Here is a 27441-nt window from a genome sequence, read left to right as displayed (position 1 = left end):
ATATATATGTTAAATATTTTGAAAACGTGTTAAAGAAAAGGAAAATTTGAGTCCTAGGCATAATGTTTAATTTCTAGGCTTTGTACAGTTGCCATTCTTTGCTAAAGGACCCCTTCCAGCTGGAGAGGCTGGATACAGAAAAGACCATAGCTGTAGGAGCCAAGAACTGATGTCCTGTCAAATGGCACCCCTTGTTCAGAGATGAATTTAGTTAGAGACTAAGGGAAGCTTGGTGAAATGCCAGGAATCTGTAATGCTAGTTGGATACTCACTGAGCACCCTCATTAACCTTCTAAGGGACCTTTTAGAATGTAGAAGATCTAATCAGAACAACTTTCCCTTAATAGAACTACTTTCCCTTAACCCATCCTACATAGAACTGATTCAGCAAGCAACTGGAAGGCTAGGGGAAAGGCATGGTTTGTTGTGTGAATGTCACTTTTATTTTTCTCACAATTTCATAGCTGTGACAGAATGGTTATATTTTAGGAAAAGAAGTGGAGTAATTTTTGAAATCAGTATATCTTACAGTAAAAGTATTGACCTAAGCGAGGCATGATGATACCCACCTGTAATCAATCTCAGCATTCTGGTAGGCTCCGGCAAGAGAAATTGCTAAATTTGAATCTAGTTTGGGCAACTGAGTGACTTTGTAAGATCCTGTCTCAAAATAAAAATTTCAAAAGGGTTGGAGATGTAGCCCAGTGCCAAGGTTCTGGGTTCAGTCCCCAGTACTACAAAAAAATTGGTATTTCTAACCTACCAATTTTAGCTGTTTAATGTGGCATGACCCTGCTCAAATAATAGGCATTTTTAAACCTGTGACCCAGGTTAGGGAAGTTGAAAACATTATTGTTGGACAAGGGAGGGGTTACTGGTTGTTAAACAGAGCTAGTTTGGCCTTAGTCTTGATGCTGATGGTTTATGTAGTATTCCCCAACTTACACATACTTGTCCGGTGTCCTGGAGTTAAAAAATGTTAAGTCAGTGGCTGTCAGCAAAGGTGCATTGGAGTTCTTGTTAAAAGTGTAGATTCCGCAACCTCACTTTTAGACATTCTAAATGAGTCTGATGAGATTCAGGAGTATCCATTTTAACATATCTGCCCTGCCCATTCGGGTGAACTGCTACATAAATATTTTTCAAGTTATTATTGATAGGATCAATGTCATAATCAAATAAACCGTTTTTCTTTATTTCTTACTTATCTTAAAGGTAAAACATATCTGCAAATCCATCATTTTTCTTTATAGGCTGTCTCTTTTCCAAAGATGATATTGTACGGTTCTGGAGAGGTTGTTATAAGTAGTGATTCCCTTTGCTGGTAGTACTGCAAAACATATGCTGTACCAGTTAAGAGCCACCAAAATGATTTAAAGCAGTGAAGGTAATCAGATGCAGTATTTGTCACTGTGGAGTGGAGAATGGCCTAGAGGTGGCAGGAGGGTGACTGGAGAGAGCAAGCAGCCTTATTCTACAGCGCAGTTTCTGTGTCAGTAGAGTACAGTTGTTATTAGAAGCAGAGCTCAAAAGCAAGGGAAGAAATTGAAGACTGCACTAGAAGATGGAAAAACCTCCCATGTTTATGGATCAGCAGAATTAATACAGTATTGTTAAACTGACCTCACTACTGAAAACAGTCTATAAATTCAGTGCAGTCCCCATCAAAATACCAACAACTTTCTTCATAGAGCTAGAAAATACCACCAAAAATTCATATGGAAGCACAAAAGCCACTGAATAACCAAAGCAATCCTGAGTAAAAAGAATAATACTGGAGGCCTCAGGATACCTGATTTCAAAATACACTGTAAAGCCACTGTCACAGAACATTATAGTACGGGCCTGAAAATAGACATGTAAAACAGTAGTATAGAATAGAGGATCCAGAAATAAAATTACACAGCTGTATTCATCTGATTCTTGACAAAAATATCAAAAGTATATATTGAAAAGAAAACAGTTTAACACATGGTGCTAGGAAAACTGGATACCCACCTGGAAAAGATTGATAGATTTCCATCTCTCAACCTTTATAAAACTCAACTTTAATGGATCAAAGACTTTAATATAAGACCTGAAACTTTGAGACTAGAGGGAATGACAGGTGAAATACTTCAAGATGTAGCTATGGACAACTGCTTCCTGCATAGGACTTGAGTAGTTCAAGAGATAATAGTGAGAACTGATAAATGAGATTGCATCAAATGGAAGAGCTTCTGCACAATAAAGGAAATGACAGAGTGAAGAGACATTCTACAGAATGGGAGAAGATCTTTGCCAGCTATTTTTCTGACAGAGGACTAATAGCCAGAATATATAAAGAACTCAAAATATTTAACATCAAAAGAACAAAGTAATCAGCAACTGGGCAAATGAACAGATGCTTCGCAAAAGAATGCCAGTGGTCAATGATTACATGAAAAAGTGTTCACCATCTTTAACATTAGGGAAATGCAAATCAAAACTATATTGAAAAACTGAAGGGATAGTCTGTAGTAGAGAGTGTACTGAGCATGTATAAGACCCTGAGTGTAATCGGTCTCCAACACCAAAAACAAAAACTAAACCACATCAAGATTCCATCTCAACATGGTCAGAAAAGCGACCATCAAGAATTCTACTGATAATAAATTCTACCGGCAATAATTCAAGGAGAAAACTCTTTTTACATTGCTAGTGGGGATGTAAATGATTTACAGAGAGTGTGGAAATCAGTATGTAAGTTCCTCCAAAAACTAAAAGTGGAGCTACCATGTAACCCACTATACCACCCCTCACCCCTCGCTTCTCAGTATAAACCCAAAGGAGTCAAAGTCCTCATATACTATAGAGATACCCAAGTTTGTGATGGCACTGCTTACAAAAGCCAAGCTGCAGAATCAGAATAGGTCTTGTCAGTGTATGAATAGATAAAGAAGTGTAGTATACATCTACAGTGTTACTGAATGTTACTGAGCCGTAAGGAATAACAAAATCATGTCACTGGCAGAAAAATGGAGGAACTGGAAAGGATCACGTCAAATGAAATAAACTCTACTTAAGAAAGACGCAAATCACATGTTTCCTCTCGTGTAGAATTTAGAAAATATATGAAATGAAAGTAGAAGGGCGACTGTTAGAAAAAAGGAGAGGAATCGGAAGAGTAGAGAAGAGGGTAATTAGCAGTCATATACAATCAGAATATATTCTACGCGTGTTGAAAACACCACAATGAAACCCTTTATTCTGGAAAATTAATACGCATTAGTAAAAACAATCTAATTAAAATATAGAGAAAAATTTTAATAAAGCAGAGCTGAAGTCAGGTAGCCTGGGATTTAGTTTCTGTCTTCACCCTTTGCTAGGTTTATGATCATGGGTGAATTACTGTGTTCCTGCCTGTGTTTCCTCAGCTGTAAAGGAGAGTAATAACAATGCCCATCCCTCCGTATTTTTGTGAGGTTCTGGAGGCAGATCACGCGCACAGGCATCTGGCATACACTGAGTGCTCACTGAATGTGAGCTATGACGACAGTGATGGTAGTGATGGTTGTGATGACTCATTCAACTACAATTTCTTAAACACCTGTCATGTGCCGATCTCCGCTTTAAATGAAAAACAGTAGTGAAAAGACAGACATCTTTCCTCTTGTATAAAATTTCCATTTCTAGTAAAGAAAAAAAGAAACAACTAAGTAAACAGACTTTAGAAGAAAAGGTGACTTCAGTTCATGATAAAGTGTATGAAGGAACAGAGAGGAGGACAGAGGGACTACAGAGCTCTGGCTGTTGTCTTCTACATCAGTCAGTGAAGATGAATACGTATTGACCAAGTCCTGCTGTGTACTGGGTATAGCTCTGGATTAACAATCTCTACCCTTGTAGAGCTGATCTTTTTATGGAAGGAGAAGGACCAAAACAAACGAATGGGATGTCAGAAGAGGTGAGCACTGGGGAAGCAAGTAAGGCTGGAAGGGAACTGTGAGGAGTGTGTGGGTTGCAGTGGGACTTGATGGTTTAAAAGAGAATGCACGGAGGAGCTTATGGGAAGGTGATTAGAGCCTGACTCTGTCTGGGCATAGGGTCATCTCCAGTGAACCTGCTTTGCCCTGTCCGGGCTTCCCTTGCCTTGTGTGTCCAGCTGTTGCCCAGTCAGAAAATGATACAGTTTGTACTTTTCTATATTTTGAAGCTTCTGTGGCTGACTATCCTCTAGCACTTAATGCAAGTATATTCTATATAGTTAATGCTTCATTAACGTACGAATGAGGGAGGTTTTATGGAACAGCTATATGCACTTCACATAACAAAGATAGATCTCTTCCTGTGTACCCCGTCTAAACCTCTGGCTAAAGGTTTACAGTGGAGACACGGTTCATCTCTGCACGCTTGCTAAAATAACAAAAATCAATTATAAAAACAGCAATAATACTAATTAGAAGAAAAAGGCAAAGTGTTTTAAGTAGGTCAAGGATGCAGCTCTCCACTCTAGCCAGAGCCTCCCAAAGAGTACATGGTAGGGGTGAAAGCAAAGCTGCCTTTCTCATTTGCCTTTGTAAATTCAAAGGTCTCAGCTCACCAAGGCTGAATTTGGTGCTCAGAAATGCAGATTTCTCACAGCCCCTGTACTTTTCACACCCCTGAAGTCCTTTACCAGTCTTTGTTTATCTGTACCAACAGTCTGAGTCTTTATCAGGCCTTGAAGTAAAGATACAAGATGCAAAACACAGTGTCAGTAGACATATATCTCCCCACAAAATTAATCTGTCCCCACCCTGAAGCAAAAGAGCAACTCACACTCGTGAGTGGAGGGAGAGCCACTGCAGAAAGTCCTTTACTGTGTTGTAAGGACCTGCTCAGGTATATTGATAATAGATGGATTTGTCCATCTGCTGGCCTTGGAACTGAACAGGTGTGAGATCGGGTACACACCGTCACTTGTTCTAATATTGGACGCACTTTGGGGCTGCAGGAAAGTGTGTGTCATGCCCTTCCCACTGGGCTCCTAGGCCACTTACACAGTACACTGAACAGTACTGGTGGTGGGAACTATCTGCAGTTTATGTGGCATGAACCGTAGTTACCGTACAACTCCTGGGAGGATGAGTGCGACATGTGTCCTCTAGCGGCATCTGTGGCATCTCATCGCAAGGTATGAGCTGTCATAAGAAATAGATGGCACATAGAAGGCACTCATTCAGAATCTGAGTGGGTGGACGAGAGCCACTGTGGGCCTTTGTGCTGTAGGAGAGATCTGAGCTGGGAATTGGACACGCAGGTTTTTGTCTCGTCTTGCACTAATGACCTGTCTGACCCTCGGCAGACTTAATTAACTCTTCTTTGTTTATCTGTACCAACAGTCTGGGAGTCTGCCCACCTATCTCCTCTGGTTCCGGCAGAGGATCAAATGGCATCCCGTACATGAAAGGGCTCTGGGGAGCGTGAACAGCCACAGCTGCTCGCAGTTGCAGCGCGGTGGGCTGGCCCTGAGCAAAGGCTCAGGGCCGTGGGCCAAAGTGGATTCTTGAACAGGAGAGTCTCAGGATGAAGTCAGGATTCAAAAACTGTCCTGGCAGCAATAGATGAGAGAGGAAGAAAAGACTCTTCACTTAGGGTGAATGGATTCACAAGGAGACTTCTACTTTTTTCAAATGGTTAAAAAGCTGAGCACACATTTATGATATGATAATAATTGAATAACATGTCCAGCCTGGAGACCATGTATCTTATCTATAAGGTGAATTTTGAGCTGCCCATGTGTCCATCAGCCACATCTACCATGTGCTAAGTGTCAGAGAACTGGGAAGGTAGGACTTGGCCCGTGTTCTCTTGCTAAGAACTCTGAATAACAGGGAGGATGGGGACTAACAGATGGTAGGGTGTCCTGGGCCAAGCCAGTGTGCAGTTTTTACAGGGTATAAAGGGTAGGCCCAAGGCTGGCCAGGAAAAGGAAGGAGAATGGGTAAGTTGGTACCATCGACTGAGGAAGCTTCTGCCATACAAGATGGTTTGCAGGTTTGAGGGCGTTGCTGAAGTTTTTTTCACTTTCAGGAGAGATGAAGTGACACAGTTTAGCATGGAATCTGCTTTTCTCCTCTTTCTTCAGATAGTCCCTTCCAGTGTCCAATTTCAAATGCCATAGTGTGACTTTGAGAATTAGCGGTTATGACCTGCCAAATAGTGAGCTGTACATTGCTGGAGTTTTTCTGTTCTCTGAGCCCTGTGGTGTATTAGGGCCACATCTCTTTTTCCCATGAAAGGGAATTGGTCATGGGGTGAAAGTCATATGAACACTGACTTCCAGATAGTGAATAAGGAACAGCTGAATGAAGGATCAAAAATCAGTTTGCAATCAGACCATTTCTGACCTTGGATGGCTCGACCTGGGATTTTTCAGTCTTTTGACTTTAGGATGGTTCATTAAGTATAGCCATACAATTTCATTTTTCATTTCCAGTAGGGTAGAGTAAAAGCTGCATGAGATACTCAGGACTTTACTATAAAATAGGCTTTGTGTTGGATGATTTTGTCCCTCTGTAAGCTGATGTTAAGTGTTCTGGGCACATTTAAGGTAGGTAGCCAAGGTACATGAACTGCATTTTCAACTTACGATGTGTTTGTCAGCATGTAATCCCATCATAAATTGACTGTATTATTTATATACTGAGCTCAGCACCATTTTAAGTGGGAATTTCATCTATAAGCACATATTTCTCATATCCTAAAACTTGGACTATTAAAGAGATCAGTTTAAGAGACATTGATTTAAGAAACTGTTGCCTGGTTGTGTGACAGTGAGTTTATTTAAATCATCAAACTAAACTTATAACTTTAAAAACAATATTATCTTTATAGCTTCAAAGTTCAGACCAAGTAGCATATTGGGATGGCAAGGATTATAACTTTTTCACATAATTATATATCTTAGTAATTTTGTACCTAGGTAGTAAAATCTAAAGTTGTTTTAACCGAAAGAGGTCACCAGGTTGTCGTGTTAGCTAGGGAAACTGGGGAACAACTTTATAAAGCCATAATTAGAACTTAAGTTTCTAGAGAATCAAAGAGCTCTGTTTTGATTAAGTGGCACCGCCCATACCGCATCCTTGCCCACATCTGGGTGTATAGGAACCACCTTGTTTGACCACTGTAGCTGTGAAGCTCAGCTCAGAGTGCATGCTGTCCTGCTGCAGATGAATGAGCTAGTGTCTCCTTTGCACATAAGGAGCTTTACGTCAGACATTTCCCAGTGCGCAAAAACCTGATACTATTGTGCCTGGTGGAAAGAAGCCGATGGAGCACAAATCTTACAGAATAAACACATAAACATCTTAACATGATAAGTACTATTCTTTCATTGGATTATGAAGTGTTTACACATGACTTGCACATAAAAGACAGTTTACTGTACGCAGAGCTGTGTTTGTGACAAACACTCCGTAAGTTTATCTTCACATTAAGTCGTAAACTGTTCTCTCCTCAGAATGCAAACTTACTAGGGTTTTGAATTCTCTGTTTAGAAGAAGGATGGCTATTTAGACCCTTCGGTGGTTCCCCGCTGCGCTTAGGTTAATAACAAAATCCTTCTCAAGACATACCGTGCTCTGTCTTCTCCTTTCCATCAGACCTTCTCTGGATCCCTCCTCGGCTCCAGCGATGGGGGCAGCACCCTGGATCCTTCGTTTCCCTGTTTAGAGGACTCCCCGCCCCATCCCTTTTCTCCTCTGTAATCAAACTTAGGTTCATTTTTATATCTCCCCTATTATAATAATCTACATGTTAATGAGTAATCATTTTTCAGTTATATCCATGCATTTCTTTAGCATCTTTCTCCCACTGAAGATGCAACTTCAAAAATGAGATAATGTCTGTTTTTGTCCCCATGATGTCCCTGGCATGTAGTAACATCTGGTGCCTGGTTGGTATTCAGTGTAGCATTGTTGGATGGATCAGTGAATGGACTGGTTAGTCTAAATTAATACATATGGTTAAATTTTTTATTCCTGCCTCTCCACATACAGAAAACAGTTTTATAAAACTTTTTCCCTAAGGTAACAATTGTAGAATCGACGCAGTGATCCCCTGGGCAATTTTTTTCCAGTGTGATTTTTTGAAGCCCGCAGAACTGACCCCCATTCCCTTGAATTTCCCGTCCAATGTGGCTCGCCGTAGAAATTCTGGTGTTAGCAGTGTTTGTACTGAGCCTACATCATTTACTCGTTTCCATCCCCAGCTTTAAACCAGCCATTTTGACTGCTGCTTCCGAGTATCAGGTACAACTTCTACGAAATGACTTCTCTGTGCTGAGGGAAGTTTGCTCTGGAGGCAGACAAAACAATAAGGTTACAACAAGTGGCTTTTCATGATTGGTGTGGCAAGATCCAACATGTGTTTCTATTCCTGTCTAGTCACTTTTCCTCCTTCTCTTCCTTATTTATTTTTTTCCCCTCCTGGCTTCCGTAGGCCAGAGTTCAGGCTCTAGGTTGATAGAGACAAAATAGTGAAACAGAGTTCTGAGCCACACCATCTCTTTTATTCTTTGGTTGAAAGTTGCTTAAGTACTAAATTAACAACATGAAAGGAAAAGCAATTATAAATATAAACAACTTCTTTCTAGCACTTAACATCACTTGCCTGGCTGTCTCTTTTCTATTTGTATAGATTTAGCAGGCAGATAGAGGGGTTTTCAGAATAGGGTTGAAGGCAAAGAGAAAAATTGAGATAATATTTATGCTGCAAGTACCATACAGCATAAAATAAATATAGCATATATTTGGGTACTGTCAATGATTCTAAGCATGGGCAATTTTAGCCGTTTTCATAACAAGGCAATCAAATTATGCAACAGAGTCAAAATGAACACATATATACATGTTTTTTCTTTCTTGCTTCCTTTCTTTCTTTTCTTTTTTTAAAAACAAGAGTCTTTGAATTTGTTCCTTGATGGTTGTATGATCCCACACCAGGCACAGGCCTACCTATAGGGCCGTACTCTTTCAAAGATGAATGGATGTGTGCACGCTTGGGGAAATAATTGTGTAAATCTCTTTTTCCTATTCATCACACCCATGTAAGTATCAAAAAGTGAAAGAATCAGAGATACAGAGCTGATTCTTTGCTCCTTGTACTCTGGCTTCTTTGCCAGTTAATATCATTAGTTCTTAATCAAGAATCTGTGTCTTCGGAGGAGTTTCCTCAGATAGCTTTATTCTTTGATGCCATGGTACGGGTGGACCAGTCTAAGCATGTATTCTTCTAATGAAGCTTCTTAATTATCTTTTTAGAAAAGAGATGAGCAAAGACGGTTTATTTTTATCTGTATGGGAGAAGTTTGTTGCTTGCCAAATCTCTCTGTGAAAAGCAACCTGATATTAAGGGCTCTCAGTGATGCCACCCAAAGTACTTTTCACGGAGGCTCAAAAGAAACTTGTCTGTTTTGTTGGAAGGAGGGAGAGGGGTATTGTTGAAAATAAGCGACCTTTCATGTGTTTGCAAAATGTACTGTTTTCTTTTACAACTTCTAATTTCTTTATAAATGGTGCTAAGCTGGTTGCTTGCAAGTTACATATAGAAATCAGCATTTCCTGGGACTAGGCCAGACGCTAACAGTGAGTACAATTATAATGCCTGATGCTTGTTTGTGTGGAATGACCGCAAATGCAGCAATTGTTAGTTGCAGTCACTGAATTGGACGTAAGGGGTGTGGTTAGAGTGATGCGTGTTAAGGAGGGAGGGCATTGCAGACACAAAAGTAGTTTCAAATTGAGTTCAGTGGACAAACCTCTCTAACAGGAAAACGCTGCATGCACATCCTTTATCTACACAGCCGGGAGTGCACGCCTTTACACCTCACAACTGCAAGGCCACGAGTTGCCTGTGTCATCTGGTGCAATAGATAGGAGAGAGTTGAAACTCCTGGCAGATTTTTCTTGTTCATCAAGGTCTTGATCGGTTCAGGAATTCCTTTGTGAGAATAATCTGATATTCTAATTCCTCACAAACAAAGACTATCCCATTCTGTGTTTTTTTTTTTTTTTTTTTTCCTTTTTCTACTCTGTGGTATTTTCTCTAGAAATACACCAGCACCATTTGTATCCACGTATGAGTACATGAGTGCTTTTGAGACATTGGGCCTTTCTCGCGATCAAAGTAATTCAAAGAATATCACCCTCACATCAAGTGGTACCTTATCAATCATATTTTACTGTTAGTAATTTAGGCCAGTTCAATCTCCAGAGCCTGTGTTCTAGATAGTGTATCAGAACATACAAAAACATTTCTAACACGTGAGGATAACAGACCCATTTTCCTAGGGATTGAGGGATGGAATAAAATGCCGGTATTGGGCTCTTCTGGTTAGTAGCATCTTATTCCTGAGCAAGAAGAAATCCTAGCCTGTACTCCATGCCTTGGAAGACCTCCCATATCCCAAACACGAAGCACAGTGATAATGAGGAAAGCGAGTGGGAACTCCAGTAGAGCTGACCCAGGTGCCAAGGTCAGAAGCTGCGGAGCTAGAAACCTGGCCTTGTAGTCAGGGGAGGTGACAAGCTCAGCCTGTGTCCTGGACACTAGAGGAAGAAGGGGGCTCCACCCCTCCAGCTGGTGTCTAGACAGGTCATCACCGTGAGGACACCAAACCAGCGTCTGTGCTCTGCATCAAATTCGGAGCCTCCTACCTGTGCTTTTGTGCCTGTGCTTGTCTTCCCCGTAGTCTTCCCTCTCCTGCTGCCAGAGCAGCCACTGTATAATGCATGTGTAACCTTGTCACCTGCCATCCGAAGTCCTCTGGCCCCTCCACACAGAGGATCCTGAGGTAAAAGCCAAGTGGCTAACACGGCTTCCAGGTCTTTGACCTAATCTCCTCTTAGCCACCTTACGCTTGAGTTTCATGTTCCTCTAATCTCCACTCATGCATTCCACACCCCAGCCATCCAGGCAGTATTCTTTCAGGGCCTCAGGGGGAGCAAACCTTGCTCTGCTCTCACTTGCCTGAGTCTTCATGGGTGTATTTTTTCTGCCAGGACAACACTAATCTTCCCTCTTCCTTGTCCCCCAGGCCTGAGTGCAGTCATCCTTCCTGTGTGAAGTTGTGCTTTCCCACCTGCGCTCCTCCCACTCCTCTCTGGAATCTGCCCTTTCAACTTCCTCTGCTGTTTCTTCCTCCCTTCTCGTAGTACTTATCGCACTGTTGACCTCTCCCGTTGGTTGGCTGTTGCCCCCACAAGACTTCAGGCTCCTTGAGGTCCAGGGCATCTCCATCTTATTCATGGTTGGATCTCTTTCTCCAGTGCTCTGAGTAAACATCATCAGAAGAAAATGGTAAGCTGTGTTTGTCTTTACACTTTAAAGTGTTTAGGTAAAGTTGGCTGCAAGGTGAGATTAGCACCAAAATGCAGCATGACTGTTGGACCTCAGAAGCCATGGGACTTCTTTTTCTCCTATGGTCTCTTAAAAGCCCAAGGGAACTGTGTGTGTTTCCCACCAGCTGTGCTCTCAGGTCTGTTGGTCCACAAAGGACTAATTATACTTTACCTCAGCAGTGATTTGACCGTAGAAGTCCCTGTACCATCAACATAGACAAAATACTCAGACTCTAAGATGGATTTTCATGAGGCCTTCTGATATGTCCAAAATCATACTGTTGTTTTTGAACAGTGGAAATCTGGCATTTCCAATAATTAATGGAAAAAGGTATTCACACAGTTGTGTTTTTATTCAAGTCTTTCACATTTCTTGCCAAAATATTAACTGCAGCGCCTTTGAATGTTTTGATCTGTTTTGGCAATTATCCATCTTTGGAGAAAAATGAAAGCCCGGGGCTGAATTGAATCTTTGTCTTTTAGAAATGGCTATGTGTGATCCACTCTCTGAAATACATTTAGTTTGAGCATTTCAGATGATAAAAAGGGATTTTTAATCTAGTTTTTAAAGTGTGGTTGCCTCCCTTTAAAAAGAAAAACAACTCCTTTCATGATATAAAGCAAGCTGTTTTGTTTTTGTTTTTGTTTTTTGTTTTAAACTGGTATGTATCAGGTGGTTATTGCCCGTTAGGCTGAGAGCTAATAAGAAGCTGCCATTTGGATTTAATCCAGTTCCTTGAGGACAAATTTAAATTTTTGTGATACAGGGGCTATTATCCTGCCAGTTGTAAGGGATTTTTGTGCCGGGCAGCAAAGCTGACAAAGACTGCACTGTGCGTGCTGCATCTATAACTGAACACTTTCCCACTGCAATTTAGGAGGTGTGCAGCTCAGGAAATTGCTGGCTTTGGCTGGAGCAGACTTTTACTGCAAGGAAAAGTTTATTCGTCAGTCAAGTAATTGGCAGTTTTAATACCTTGTTCATAATTACCTTATAAACAAATGAATATATAAGCCAGAGATTGTATGGTCTGTTATCTAACTTGTAGCCTTGCTTGACCAGCATAACAGACACCTGTGCTACTCCCTCTTCTGAAAAAGTAACTGGCTCCATTTCCTGAAAAATCTATAGCTGAGGATTTTCTTTTTGTTGTTATTGAATAGTGTGTAAGAGAAGCTGTACTAGCCAGAGACAGCCTGAGGGCCAAAACCTGATGCAGAATTTGAGGGAAGATGTGACTAGGGAGAGGGTAGGGCCAGAGAGGGGTTATTTGGACACTTGAGGTTACTTCAGTTTGTGGGAGGACGTCCTAGTAACACAAACTTTGGGTTATGTATTTAAGAGAAAATTTCTGACCCCTCCCTGCAAGTGTGGTTTTGTTTAATCCACACACCCTGACCCTAAGGCCTTGTGGCTTGTCTCTTGGACTGAATCCATCTCCAGGACCTAGAAATTGACTAATTGTCTCACTTGCATTAGCCTGTACCTCACAGCTAGATCAAGGAGTTTCTCCACTGGCGAATCCAGATGTGGGAAATGGTCACAATCAGAGGTCATGGCTGACTTGAATGTAAACAAACCCTGTAAGACTTTACAGGAATATGAAGAGTTTGATAACTTATGACTGGTAAATAGGACTGCCTGGCCTTTTTCTTTAATGTGTTGACTATTATCACAAAATATGGCTCTTAAGGTACACACTGTATGTGCTTTGTTACCTAGAACAGGATTAGTTTTAAAAGTTATGTTAGATTATCTGATGACTTGGATTTGAAAGATAAGAAAAAATATCCCTGGAGTTCTTATAGATAATATATGGCAAGTTTGAACACTATTTTGAGTAGTTTTATGAGTTTTTTAAATATACACTGTGTGGTCCATGTTCTCCTGACTGTTCTTCTTTCTTGTGGAGGAAAACAGCACCTGCCATTTGCACAGATCCAGGAAGTAAGCCTTCCAACTCTAGTGAGTGCTGAGCACACACAAACTCCCGAGGTCCTCTCTTACCTATGTAGGGTGCGAGGACCGATTGGGAGGGGCCCTGCTCTGGGACATTCCTAAGCACTGGCATACTGATTGTTCAGCATGCCAGAGTAGGTTCCTTATCAGTTTGAGACCAGAAATTCAGCATTTTTGCAAGGTGAGAAGTAGCAGAACTTTTGGCAGTACAGCTCCAGTAAGAACGTAATTATCAGGATATCTTTGATACTCCATATTCTACGAAACAAAGCGTTCAGTGATTGGTTTGGTACCAGTCCAGACTCAACTCTGTGAAGTGACTCAGAAGTGCTTAGACTTGCTACGTGGAAAGCCCTAGTTTCTTAATTTTAAAAGTATCTGGCATATTTATACCAGAGAAATTATTTTATGATTAAATGGCATAATACATGAAAAGTGCCTAAAATGTGTATAGTGTTACTACATTTCACACACATTCCAAGGCAGGTGTAGACACTCCCTGCTCCCGGGAAGCTTGCAATGCGGCACAGATAACTAGCTGTGTACATCTCTATCAGAATGCAGTGTGATATTTTATGACGGTGTCTGAGGTGTGCCTAACTCAGGGACCCCCTGGTGAAGCGAGGGACCTGTGCCAGAGATCTTAATAACTCAAAGATCTATAGAAATCCAGATTTTAGTAAGAGAGATGCACATAGGAGATGTATTCTCAGGCTAATGGAAATACACATGAGAAATGTTTTCTAAGTTTTCTCACTAAGTGAAAACAGCTGCATACTACAGAAACACAAGCATGTGACTTTTACAGGAGAGAGTTCTCCTCATAACATTTAGGTTGTCTCATTGTTCCTTGGGATTGAAAGAGATGGCCTTTTTGTGATTTGTAGGAGAGATCTGATACCTTCCCAGCTTTTCTGCTTTGATGTGTTATTCTTCCCTCCAAATGATGGTCTAAAAAGACCAAGCTATTTGATCTAATATGACAATTGAGATGGCTTGCACATCTGTTTGATTACTGTTTTCTAACAAAACTGTCACTTAATGCTGAACTTCCCCTTGAGAGCTATGGTATTGCAGACCTGTTAAGAGCTGTGAACTGGCTTCTTTTTATTTCCTGCCCTGCGCCTCCCTCCTAAGTCCAGTAATACTCACCAGTATTTTGAAGAGCCATGTGTGCTAGTAACTGTCACGTAGTTTAGGATTATTAATGTCCACATATCTTAATCGAGCTGTGCCCAGGGATTATTTAGGCTGGTGTACTCTACACTTGTGTAATATTTCTAAAATATTGAAAGCTCTGGAATTTCATGACTGATACGGAAGCCTCTGGTAATGCACTGAATATTACTCTTGCTAAAACAAAAATGATCTCTCTCTAGCATGGCTCTATAAAAGCCCAGTCGGATGGATGAGTATTTGAAGTTCACTGGCACCTGTGGTTTGGGTACTTTTCAGAGAAGAATTAGATTAGGAATCAAGAGGAGAAATAGGGAATTATTGATTAGTACCTGGTATGCCTACTTGGTATGAGACATGTCACTTACCACATAATAAAAAGAACTAAGAAAATAGCGTTAAAAGTCAATCAGTTGGTTTTAAGTACATAGAATTTAGTCACTTCTAAGTTATATCTCAAATTTCTGTAGGAATGGTTTTTATATATTCTATTTGTGTACCGATAAATACATAAAAGTAGCCTTGGTATTGCTGTTTAACTTTTAAAAGTACTATTTAGATCAGTTTTTCATATTTCTGAAGAACGAGTTAGAAATAAAAAATATTTTTCTCCTTTCAGTTTGTTGTAACATAAAACCTCTCATCTGTGATGCCTTTTAATTTCAGGGCTGGAAACAGGATCGCTGAGATATTACCAGAACATCTGAAACAGTTTCAATCCCTTGAAACTTTGGACCTGAGCGGCAATAACATTTCTGAACTTAAAACCGCGTTTCCACCCCTTCAGCTCAAATATCTGTAAGTGAAGTTTTCTTTACCAGAAATTTTCACCTCTAATGAAATTATCATGTTACAATGAAAAGAAAAAAGAACTTTAAGATATAACTCTGCCTGTTTTACTGCTGAAGAATCAAAACTATAATTTTCATTTTGACTCAAGGTTTGTTGCGATCCTGAATAATCAAAATCTTCACTTTATTCTTTTTTAAGTTTTTTATTCTTTATTTACATTTCTGGATTACAAACAATTAGATACTCTTTGCCTAAATACTATATGGTATAAAAGTGCTTCTTCAAAAACAAACACTCAAGACAATTTAAAAAAAGTAATCAAGATGAAACCGTTGCTTTTATTTAAATAACAAATTGCACAAGAAGTAAATATGTCCATAACAAATTTTTACAACTTTCAAATAGCCCAGTCAATCTTTTTTCAGCAGTATGTGTGCATCTTTTTCTTTTCTTTTTTGTTGTTGGAGATTGAACCCAGGGCCTCACACATACTAAGTCTATACTCTACCGTTGAACTATACCCCCCTCTGCCTGTGTTACAATTAATCAGTATTTCTCCTCAAGGACTTGAACAGGAACGATTTTAAGTGCCCGTTGATTAAGTCTCTGGGGATTCTTTGTAATAGAGATTGTATGCACTTTAATTTTCCACCTCCCCCACAACAGAGCAGCTCATCTGCAAACTTTCAACAGGTATATCAATAGCAACAGAGTCACATCCATGGAACCTGGGTGCTTTGACAACTTGGCCAATACTCTCCTGGTGTTGAAGCTGAACAGGAACCGGATCTCAACAATCCCACCCAAGATGTTTAAGCTGTCCCAGCTGCAACACCTGTGAGTCCAACGTCATCATCTCCTCCAAACTCCTGGTGTCTGTATACTGAGGTCCACAATGTGACCAAAGGAGCTTAAGAACAAGCGTGTGGCTGCCTTTCCTTTGAGACCTGGAGTGACAGGATCTCTTCATTGCAAAGAGCTGGCAGCCGCTGCCTGACAAGACACGTTAGATTGTTACTAAAAGAGCTAGAGCAGTGTTATCATTGAACGGGCCCCTTGCAAAGGTGCCATTGTGATACTGAGGAAATCACAGGGGCTCTCAACGGCTGCGGTTTATGAGAAGACTACCAACAGCTCTGGGAGGCTCTGATAGCTTAAGTGGCTGTGAAGAACTGTCTTGTTAATAATGGTGGAATGATGTGCAAACAGGCTCCCGCAGTAGTGGTTTTCAGCCGTGGCTGCGTATTACACAGACTTGGGGAGCTTTTAAAAATCTCAGGCCACACCCTAGACCAATTACATTAAAACCTCTGGGGGTGGGATCTAGGCTTCTATAAATTTTAAAACTCCCCAGGTGGTTCCAGTACACAGCCAAGGTTGAGAACTACCGCCTATAAGAAAGCATTCAAGCTAAAACAGGAGCGCAGAAGATATTCACTGACTTTGTAAGCAGACTGAGCAAGACACCCTTGATTGCCATGCTCTTGAATAGACCTCACGTTTTAGTGTAGTGTTTAATGTTCTCGTCCTGAACATGTAAACACAAATATTGATTTGTTTACTTCTATCCTGAGTGGACAGTGATTTAGAAATTAAAGTGCTGTCTACTTGAATATTTTGTTATTCCAAAAATACATCACACATTTCAGAGAAATTCACTCAGTACTAACAAATTGAAATTCTTTTTTTTTTTTTTTTTTCTGAGACAGAGTCTCACTGTGCTGTTCAGGCTGGCCTTGAGCTCACTTTGCAGCCCAGGCTGTTCTCGAACTTGCAATGATCCTCCTGCCTCAGCCTCCCAAGTGCTGGGATTACAGGCTTGCACCACCACACCCGGCTACACGTTGAAATTCTTCCCAATGAAAATGTTTCAAAGTTCAAAATAATCTAAGTACTTTAACACTGACTAGGTTAAGTATATTGTAGTGGCACATTTGATTACTACCTCTAGAATTTAATTGTCACATAAGCTAACTGTCTAACTGTAATATCCAATACAGTGAACTGAACAGAAACAAGATTAGAAATGTCGATGGACTCACCTTCCAAGGGCTTGGGGCTCTGAAGTCTCTGAAGATGCAGAGAAATGGAGTAACAAAATTGATGGATGGAGCTTTTTGGGGGCTGAGCAACATGGAAATCTTGTAAGTGGTTGTCATGGTCCCTACTCAGGTAGGGTGCCCATACAATGCTCAGTGAACTTTCAGTATGTCTTATTTGAAATTATCTGCCTGTTTCATGATACACAATCTTATTTATCATGTAGTGTGCAGTTCTGTTTCAGGTAACCTAATGGAGAATCTATAACCATATACATTTTGTAAGCAGGACTTTCTATAGTATTTTTTTTTTTTTTGCTGATGTTTTCATATTACCAAAGCTAAATATCTAGTAACAATAGGAATGCGTAATAGGTTGTCATCATGTGTCCCCTTTGAAGAGACTAGATAATGACCTCCGGATCCTGCCTTTGATTCTTATTGTGAATGTAGGCAGCTGGACCATAACAACCTCACAGAGATTACCAAGGGCTGGCTTTACGGCTTGCTGATGCTGCAGGAACTCCATCTCAGCCAAAATGCCATCAACAGGATCAGCCCCGATGCCTGGGAGTTCTGCCAGAAACTCAGCGAGCTGTGAGTTGCCTTTTATTCTCCTAAGATTCCCAAGCAGGGATCATGCCAGAGCGTGAGCTTCTTACCACTGATCTGTGAAATTTTCATAACAAAGTTTCCAAGGTGACAGCTTTTCCCAAATGCAGCCTCACATATTTCTGTCGTGATAAGTCGCAGCCTGCTCTGGTGTTTCAGTTCATGAGACACTGGCAAAAGGAGTCTGAGCTAGTTTTTCTTTTTTTAATTACTCAGATTAGGAATGTTTTCCCGAGTATTGTTAAGGCGGAATTCTAAAGTAAGGATCATGGTGGTTACATTTATTACCTGGCCTTTTGAAAATAATTGTGTTGAATGAAAAAACAAAGACTATTTTTTACATTCCTATTTTTCTTTACAGGGACCTAACTTTCAACCAGCTGTCGAGGTTGGATGATTCAAGCTTCCTCGGCCTCAGCTTACTAAATACACTGCACGTCGGGAACAACAAAGTCAGCTACATTGCTGATTGTGCCTTCCGGGGGCTTTCCAGTTTAAAGACTTTGTAAGTTACACATTTTGCTCTTAGTATATGAACCTAATTGGTTCCTAAATGTGCTCACTTTCCTTCCAGCAGCTTTTCTTTGTTGTCAAGGAAATGTGTATAGCCTCAAAAGTAGCATCTTAATCTTTCCCAGAACAGTTTGATTAAAATAGATCCATTTCATCCATATGTGTTTCTTAAAGGGATTAAAAAAGACAGTGATCGGATTGTGTGGATAATTATCCTTCTTAGCTTTCTCAGGATCTCCAGGAAGTCAGTAACTGCTTAGATGGAAACAATTTTAAATCCACCAATTTTTTTTTTAATAAAGTACAGATTAAAAAACAGCTAGAGCAAAAAGGTATACAAAAAGCAGTGAAGGGAGATCCCTGTTTATCAGGCAGTCATACCCACAATCTGATCTCTGTCCTCAGTGAGAGAAGAAAGTTGAATTAATTGTGCGATGGGCTTTTGATTTTTTTCACTGTCAGTCAGAAATGTGTGGTGTATGACCTGTTGCAAGCATTACATAACTGAAAGGCATGCTGTATGCTTTGGCGAACTCTTTACTTGTGAGGTTGGAGCTGCGGTTTTAGAGTTTAATGTATTTTTTAAATTGTTCAGGTCTTCAGTTAGTTGTCATGATAGAAGAATTAACAGGGCTAGAGTCAACTGTCCTGATTTGGGGCAAAAACTTGAAATGTTCTTAAGGGAAGAGAGCAATGTTAGAGGGATGGTAGAAGCAGAAGAACGTATTACTGTACTTTGAAGGGGGTGGAGATGATGGGGGAATTTATTGGGGATGACATGCCACTTAGGTGGTGATCTCAGGTTTCTGAACCATATCTCTAAAGACAGTGCTCTTTTTTTACATTAGAGATCTGAAAAACAATGAAATATCATGGACTATTGAAGACATGAATGGTGCTTTCTCTGGGCTTGACAAATTGAGACGCCTGTGAGTATAATTTGCCTTAAAATTGGGTTCACTCTTTGACTTAAAATTTTCATCATAAACAGTCAACTTCATAAATTAACATCATAATGAGATTAGAAGTAGGCATGTAGTCAATTCGGTTGCCGCCCTTTATTATTTCCCCTACATGAGCGCTGTTCGAGAAGATACGTGTGTATGAATTGGCTTTTTTCTTCTTGGATAAAAGGCAGAAAATTGAACATTTCAGTTTGTATGAATATGTTGATTCTAATTAAATAAGATCTTTAAATTATTCTGAGTGCTTAGATTTCGGGGGTTACCACTGTGTTAACGTAAATGCTCTCACAAAATTCAACAGTTTGAAACCCTTAGCATTGCGCGCAAGGCACTTTGCCATGAAGTTATCCAATGTTCATTGATAATGCTGCAGTAGGCTCCAAGAATGTAAGATAAAAACATTTCATATTTAGCTCTGCAGGGGCCTTGTAGGTGGCCATGTTATATTTTAAGCTGATGATGAAGGTATCCCAAGATGAGGAGCGGTAGGAGCAAACCTCCACTAATATTTGCTCTGTTGCAAAGACTTTCCTTGAAATACTGTTATCAGTCTGTTCCTAAAAAGACTTTGAAAAACACTGTTTTAATGAGAGTGACTCACACATACCATTTTTGCCAGGTTTTCTGTGAAATTCTGTGAATGCCATGTTGAACCGTCTTATTGAAAGTAGATGGCATGGCTGCAGTTTTATAGAATGTATTGTCGAATTGGAGAGAATGGAATTGTTCACAGATGATTTGAAAGCAATGCTTTCTGTGAGTGTTCCACCCTCCAAAATGGCTTCTTTTACATTCACTGTTCCCGTATGTTATGGTTGTTCTTTTTTCCTCCCTAGAACACTCCAGGGAAACCGGATTCGATCTATTACCAAAAAAGCCTTCACTGGTTTGGATGCATTAGAACATCTGTGAGTAGCTGGAATTTAGTTACCCTAGAGGTAGTCTGAAATGGACATTCAGTCATGTGTCATGAAAGATAAAACAAGCTGAAGTGCAATTTTGTTGGCATTTACCTGGTGGTACCATAAAATATATCCGCACATCTGCCAACTATCTATCTTTGTATCTGCGTATCTATCTACCTATCTGCCTGCTTATTCTCTACCTGGCTATCTGCATGGAAGTTTATATGTATATGTTTACTTATGCATTTAAGTAAATTTCTGTAATTCATTATTAGATTTTCTTCTTATCTGGTGCTGATACGTTTAATTTTTTTAAAGAGCCTACCTCGTACTGTGAATCTATTACATTAGACATTGTGCCATCATTTAAAAATATGTTCACAGGTATCCATAATATAGAGTTGGAGTTAGATGCTGAAATTTACTACCCATAATCAGTGCATATGTTACCTCCTGAATCCCAGGGAAAGTATAGCCCTTCTAGGGTTGGAGTTGGTAGGCTAGGCACTTCTCATTTGATCCTTATGAGAATGCTATTCAGTAGGTAGTATTACCTTTATTTTTAACTTAAGTGGAGGTTCTGAAGGGTCATTGAATCCGCTGGACAGTTAAAATCACTTAGATGCTAAAGATCAAAAAGACAACTCCTCACAATCCATAAGAGTGATATTGGGGGGTTTAGATACTATACCGAGAATTTTTGTTTCTGATGCTTAATATAAAAAGCACAACCCCACCAACACCACCTCCATCATTCTTTATCACTGAGCCATTAGCCTGGCAGAAGTGGGACTCCAGGCAGAGCTGCCTCTGTCTTCGTGGAGTCCCTGCATCACTGTAGCTCCTTCCTGCCAGACCAATCTCCACCCCTAATCAGGAACGCCTGGCCCATATATCTGACATGGGACTTAGGGGTTCAAGATTTTCACCCTGTGAGAGGAAAGCCAGCTGACATCAGGAGGAACCCCAACTTGTCTGAACTCTGTGTTTTGACTAACAGAATCAGTAAACCACTAGGATATGTTTTATGTTTGTACAGTAAAATTACAAAGTAATCTATGTGTCTACTTGGACTCTTGAGGAGTGCTTGTGGCCAAAAGTTTTAATATCTATTAACTTGGACAAGAGAAGTTATTATGTAAAATACACATATGGTTTGATCACTCCTTTGGACTTTGTATTAAGAGTGGAGATTGGGGTGTTATGTGTAGATCACCTTGTAGTCATCTTCTGACTGCACCAGTTAGTGTGAGGGAGATTTGGATTCCCAGACCTGACAGTACAGCAGAGAAAATTGTCATAGTGTGATTCTACAAAGCTATTTTGGAAGGGCGGGCCTGTATTGCTGTGCTTACTGAAACAGATTATTTTCAAAGGAAAACTAGCCAGAGGGTTTGTCACCTGGCCCATTGCATTTCTGGGAAAGCGGAATTAGGATCAGTGGACTATAAACCTGTTTCATTTTTATTTAACCTTTCTTTATTCACCTAGCTTCTTTCCCTACCCATGTCTGGCATCATCTTTCTTTGTTGCCTGTTGCTGCTTGTCTAATTCAAAAATCCCTGTTGGATATTTTGGTCTCTGTAAGGAAATAATAGCAGTTGTTGTGGATAGTATTTTAACTTAAGCTGTTTATAAGTACTGGCTAGAAATAAAGTCAGCCCAGAATATTCTTTTTTTAAAAAATGTCCTATATAGAGTGTTTAAGAATTATGTCTTGTTTGAACATCTTACTTCCTTTATGTTAGTGAGTAGGTGTTGCAGAATTGTGCTGGTGGTTAAAAGCATAGGTTTTAGAGTTGATGAAGCTTTTACTTTCCCCTTTTGGAGTGAACTATGTGTAATGCCATCTTCTTTTGGGTTGCTTTAGGTATAAATGGTACATCATTTAACACAGTGCATGTCATAGAAAGTGTTCCATGAATGCTGTTCTTAAAAACATATGAGAAAAAAAAAAAACATATGAGAAATTCTATTTGTGTATTTAAAAGTTAAGTAGTAGTTACTAATTTGAATAATGAAAAATATACTAAAAGAATATAGCAGAACAGGCTGGGCCCTTAAGAGTCAAGTAACCTCTAAGTAGTAATAAAAAATGCCGCTTGGCAGAATCTGTCTCAGGGGCAAACATCCTTGGTTCTCAACCCAAGTTTTGTGATAGATTCTTCTGGAGTTGCCTGCAGCATTCTGCATTTCAGTACTTAGAGCATTTGTTTGGTGAATGGGATGGACAGTGTGGCCCAAACTTTGCCTAAAGACCCAAAATGACCATAATGTTCTCTGATGTGTTTGACTTGACTGTTTTTCAGAGACCTGAGTGACAACGCCATTATGTCTTTACAAGGCAATGCCTTTGCACAAATGAAGAAGCTTCAACAACTGTAAGCTTTTCTTTTCCTTCCAAGAGCTTCAAGTAAGGATAGAAAAGTGTCATAGACAGTGTCATTCTAGATTAGGTGTCTATAAAAGTGTCTAGCATGTCTTAACCTTACCTTACCTACCTTACCTCACCTTACCTTACCAGAAAGTGAAAGAAATCGATTGTTTGTTCCCTTTGTTGCACCATGGAGATCGTCTGCTTTGAATTTGCAACTTCAGTTTGTGGGGTCACAGCATAGTAATGTACCTAAATGTAGTAGCAATATTTTAGTAGTCAGGCATTTTGATGTATTAGCCCTTCTGCCCCAGTAAGACAAGAACAACAGCAGCAATTTTTTTTAAAAAAATATGCCAGGTACATTTCTTACATTTAAAATGAACTCTGGGATATTTATAACAATTTCTAAATTCATGGCTCTGTTAATATTTACTTTAGTTTACTTGTGGAAATCTGCATTGCATACAAAATAAATTGGATGTAATTGCTCTCCTCAGGCATTTGAATACATCCAGCCTTTTGTGTGATTGCCAACTAAAATGGCTCCCACAGTGGGTGGCGGAGAACAACTTTCAGAGCTTTGTGAATGCCAGTTGTGCCCACCCTCAGCTGCTAAAAGGAAGAAGTATTTTTGCCATTAGCCCAGATGGCTTTGTGTGCGGTGAGTATAAGTATCGCCCTTGATTTTTTTCATGTTCTCTTAATAAAGCTCTTATTTCTGCTGAGATAAATGAAAATGGATCTATAGCGTGCTGATTACTGTAGTTTTACAGATGGGAAAGAGAGTTCTCTAAAATTTCTTCTTTGTTTTGGCGTCAAAGTGGTTTGGTGGAAAGAGAATGAAATTGGATCTTGGGAAAACTAGAAGATATTTCACTTAAATTCCCAAAATCTTACAATCTCTGCACCCAGGAAGTGGAGGTTCTACTACTTGTTCTTAATGTTTATTGGCTCTTTTGTTTTTCTTCCTGTCATAGATGGGGTGTTAATTGTTGTCTTTGTTGATTTTGACATTTAGGATTGATGTTGCTTTCTTGGTTTTGCTGCTCCTTATTTGTGCAAAACATAGGGAAAATTGCACTTCCCAATAGCGGTATTCAAAGGTGGTCCATGAGCCTGGAAGTTTCTTAGCTGCTTTCTCCTCAGCTCTAGGGCTTGTTGAGAGGCTCATAGGAAAAAGAAAATTAAGCAGCTAAGGATTTATGGGCTGCTGAAAAATGAGCCATTGGTTGGGCAGAGAGCATTATAAGTAACAGCAAATTTGCATTTGCTGTAAATAATTCTAAAGTCCGTTGTTTAGCGCTTGGGAATTTCACATCAGAAACCTTTTTACCCAAACTTCACATAACTAGTTAGCAGCAGATCTTGATTAAAAATGTTAACTTTCCATCTCTGATGCAGTTTTCTGTCTACTATACTAACTTGCTGTTTATTATTAGCAGGGAAAGCTTTATAAACATAAATGTTTCTATAAAACATGAAATAAAAATTTGCTTAAATTTAAGTCTATGTGTGAGAGTATTACAGAACCATCTTTTACACTGCCATTTAAGAATATACTCAATGCTGCTTGGCCTACAGTATTTTCTTTTTTAGGTTGCAGCATTAAATAGTGCCAGCAGTTTCTGGAAATAAAACCTCTGATGTAGCTTTTGGATGCGAATAAGCTTTTGGCATCCATCCGTCAGGGCCTGAGATGTTCCTCTCCCATGGCTCCTACTGCATAGTTCTCTAGTTCCGAGAGAGAAACCCCTCTTACTTGGAGACAAATACATATCTATTTCCACAATTTTTAAAAATACGAATCCAAACACTGACTTATCAGACGAGAATTTCAGAACAGCGGTATGTAAGATGAAATTATCTTGCTTGCAGCCCGCAGACATCGCACTGAACATGAGCAACTTTGGGGTTATCGGAGGAGGCCCCCACACCCCTTGCTCATTCACGCACCAGCCCCCCCGACCCCTACCCCCCAAAATACAAATGCTAGCAAATCTGACATGTTCCTATCGGGGCTTAGAATATCTCTGAGAAACTGAGATTCTCAAAAAGAGGTAGCTTTTCCAAAATGTAACAGAAAACTAAAAATAACTGTTTGGAATGAAAGAGTTGCTCAGCTGTAATTATAATGTAGCTCTGACAGGGCAGCACAGCGACGTGATTGATTGGCTGCTTCCAACTCCTGGCTAGAGCCAGTGTCTCACAGTGAGACTTGGAGATGCTTTTTTTCACTGCAGGATTTTTTTTTTTTTTTTTTTGGCTCTATGCTTTTCACTGTTGGTTCTGCTTATGGTACACGGGATATTCATTGCTGTGTTTGGTGATACTCCTGATTAGGACTGATGTTTACTTTCTCAGCTTTGTTACTCCTTATTTGTGCAGAAAATGGGGGACATTGCCATTTCTGACGGTAGCACCCAAAGATGGTGCATGAGCCTGGAAGTTTAACCGCTTTCTTGCTTTTTAAAAAATACTTGCAATTTTTAATGAACACGTAGTAATTTTGCGTGTTTATGGTCTTCGGGGTGACTTTTCAGTGCATGACTGCAGCGTGGAATGATCAGATCAGGGTAACCGGACCACTCGTCACTTCAGACATACATCATTTCTCATATTGAGAACATTAGAAATCTTCTACTGGCTCTCTCTCTCTGACGGGGTCTTGATGAGTTGCCTAGGCTGGCCTCAGATTTACAGTCTTTCTAGCTCAGTTTCCGGCAGGCTGGGTTATAGGCATACACCACCATACCCTGTGGTACAGGCTCTTTTGAAATAATCACTTAATTGCTGTCAGCCAGTTATCCTGGTGAATCACTCAGATTTACATATTGTTTAACTTCCCCTGTGATTTCTTAACTGCCTTTTTATACTGACATAAAGCACAAGGTTTCTTGAATAAACTATGGGTTTTCTGAATGTTTCAAATTAAGAGTCTTCTCTCAGGTAACAGTGATGGACAAATAGATCGCTGTCTCTTCCTAACATGAGTAAATGACTTCCAGACACCGTTCCAGGTATCCTTTGAGCACAGGACTGCCCATCAGTCTGCACACAATAAGCTGAGGGTCAGATCTGACGTGCTATTTGTTTTTCGTTCCTTAGTGCGCATGTGTGAGCAGCCCTTGGACTGTGGCGCCTTCACATTGTTTTCTTTCTTCTTCTCCATTTTGAACAGATGATTTTCCCAAACCCCAGATCACCGTTCAGCCAGAAACACAGTCAGCAATAAAAGGCTCCAATTTGAGTTTTATCTGCTCAGCTGCCAGCAGCAGCGATTCCCCCATGACTTTTGCTTGGAGAAAAGACAATGAACTCCTGCATGATGCTGAGATGGAAAATTATGCACACCTCCGAGCCCAGGGAGGGGAGGTGATGGAGTACACCACCATCCTGCGGCTGCGCAACGTGGAATTTGCCAGTGAAGGGAAATATCAGTGCGTCATCTCCAATCACTTTGGTTCCTCCTACTCGGTCAAAGCCAAGCTTACAGTGAACAGTATGTAATCCCCTCTTTTCCTTTTGCATTTGGGGATGACTTTTAGAAGCAGAAAGCATTGGTTCTCTCTGTCTCTGTCTCTGTCTGTCTCTGTCTCTGTCTCATTCCAAACCCTGTTCTTCTCATAGCTTCCCACCTTTCTCCATGAAAGGAAGACTTTTGGTTCTTTGTATCTAACCCAGTGATTACTGAGGGCTGGCACACTGAACAGCTTGGAGTTTAAATTGGAGGACTAGACATATACTGAAACCTTAAAAATGTTACAGCCTCTGGAAAGGACTTAGAGAAAAAATGAAAGTGGATGGTCAGGGAACAAAGAGATTAGCTGATATGCCAGAGAGCGCACAGATAATTATTGAGTAAACTGAAAAGCGACCAGAAGGTAGCAGAATGACTTTCAGTCTGAGGATCATATGACCTGTGTTTCATCCTGACGCACTTCTATACCACTGTAACCCTAGGCGAGTTACTTCATCTTCCCATTTCAAATTCAGATTCCATGTATTGAAATTAGAAATAATCTCTGCTTTACCTTTGCCAGGGACATCTGTAAATACTTTTAAAGAGAAGGTGATGGGGAAGGGATCCAGGTGAACTCCTGCAACACCGTAAGACATGAGCATGTATCACTTTTGTGATTGCAGTGCTCCCCTCATTCACCAAGACTCCCATGGACCTGACCATCCGTGCTGGGGCCATGGCACGCTTGGAGTGTGCTGCCACGGGACACCCAGCCCCACAGATAGCGTGGCAGAAGGATGGGGGCACGGACTTCCCAGCTGCAAGGGAGAGACGCATGCACGTGATGCCCGAGGATGATGTGTTCTTCATTGTGGATGTGAAGATAGAAGACATTGGAGTGTACAGCTGTACAGCTCAGAACAGTGCGGGAAGTATTTCTGCAAATGCAACTCTGACTGTGCTAGGTAAGAGAATTTTTTAAGACTTGGTAGGATAAGTCTGTCTTGAAGATACTGGCTCATTTCAAGGCTCTCAGCGGTAGAAGTTGTGGGGCGGGAGGGAGTAGGCAGGCAAAGATGCATAGGGCACAGCCCTTTCCTAGAAAGAACAAATGGTTTCTTAGAAGCTTTGAAGTCAAGGAGCTGTCTATGGCCATACCACCTTAAATGTGCCTGATCTCGTCTGAAGTGAGAGCATGTTATACCTTCAAGTCTGCAGCCGGGGAGATAAATCTGCCCCTTGTTTCAAGGAGAGGGTAAAGTAAAAGCTTTGATGGCTTTCTTTTTTGTGGGGATTCCCC

General features: G+C 40.4%; 1 protein-coding gene across 1 annotated transcript in view; it reads left to right on the top strand.

Annotated features, from left to right (window-relative positions):
- The window catches only part of Lrig3 (leucine-rich repeats and immunoglobulin-like domains 3), a gene marked incomplete at its 5' end in the record, with an annotated part of 39351 nt that overhangs the window by 2584 nt on the left and 9326 nt on the right, over positions 1-27441 (top strand). Inside the window, 11 exon segments of the mRNA XM_005397422.2 lie at positions 15145-15276; positions 15964-16107; positions 17271-17414; positions 17763-17906; positions 18283-18426; positions 19283-19363; positions 20236-20307; positions 22614-22685; positions 23179-23342; positions 25860-26180; positions 26825-27106. Coding sequence (XP_005397479.2) covers positions 15145-15276; positions 15964-16107; positions 17271-17414; positions 17763-17906; positions 18283-18426; positions 19283-19363; positions 20236-20307; positions 22614-22685; positions 23179-23342; positions 25860-26180; positions 26825-27106 — 1700 coding nt within the window.

Source organism: Chinchilla lanigera, unplaced genomic scaffold (assembly GCF_000276665.1).
Source record: "Chinchilla lanigera isolate Chin_1 unplaced genomic scaffold, ChiLan1.0 scaffold00057, whole genome shotgun sequence".
In the NCBI taxonomy this organism is placed as follows: Eukaryota; Metazoa; Chordata; class Mammalia; order Rodentia; family Chinchillidae; genus Chinchilla; species Chinchilla lanigera.
The sequence above is the reverse complement of the archived record's forward strand: the minus strand, read 5'-3'. Positions and strand labels throughout refer to the sequence as shown.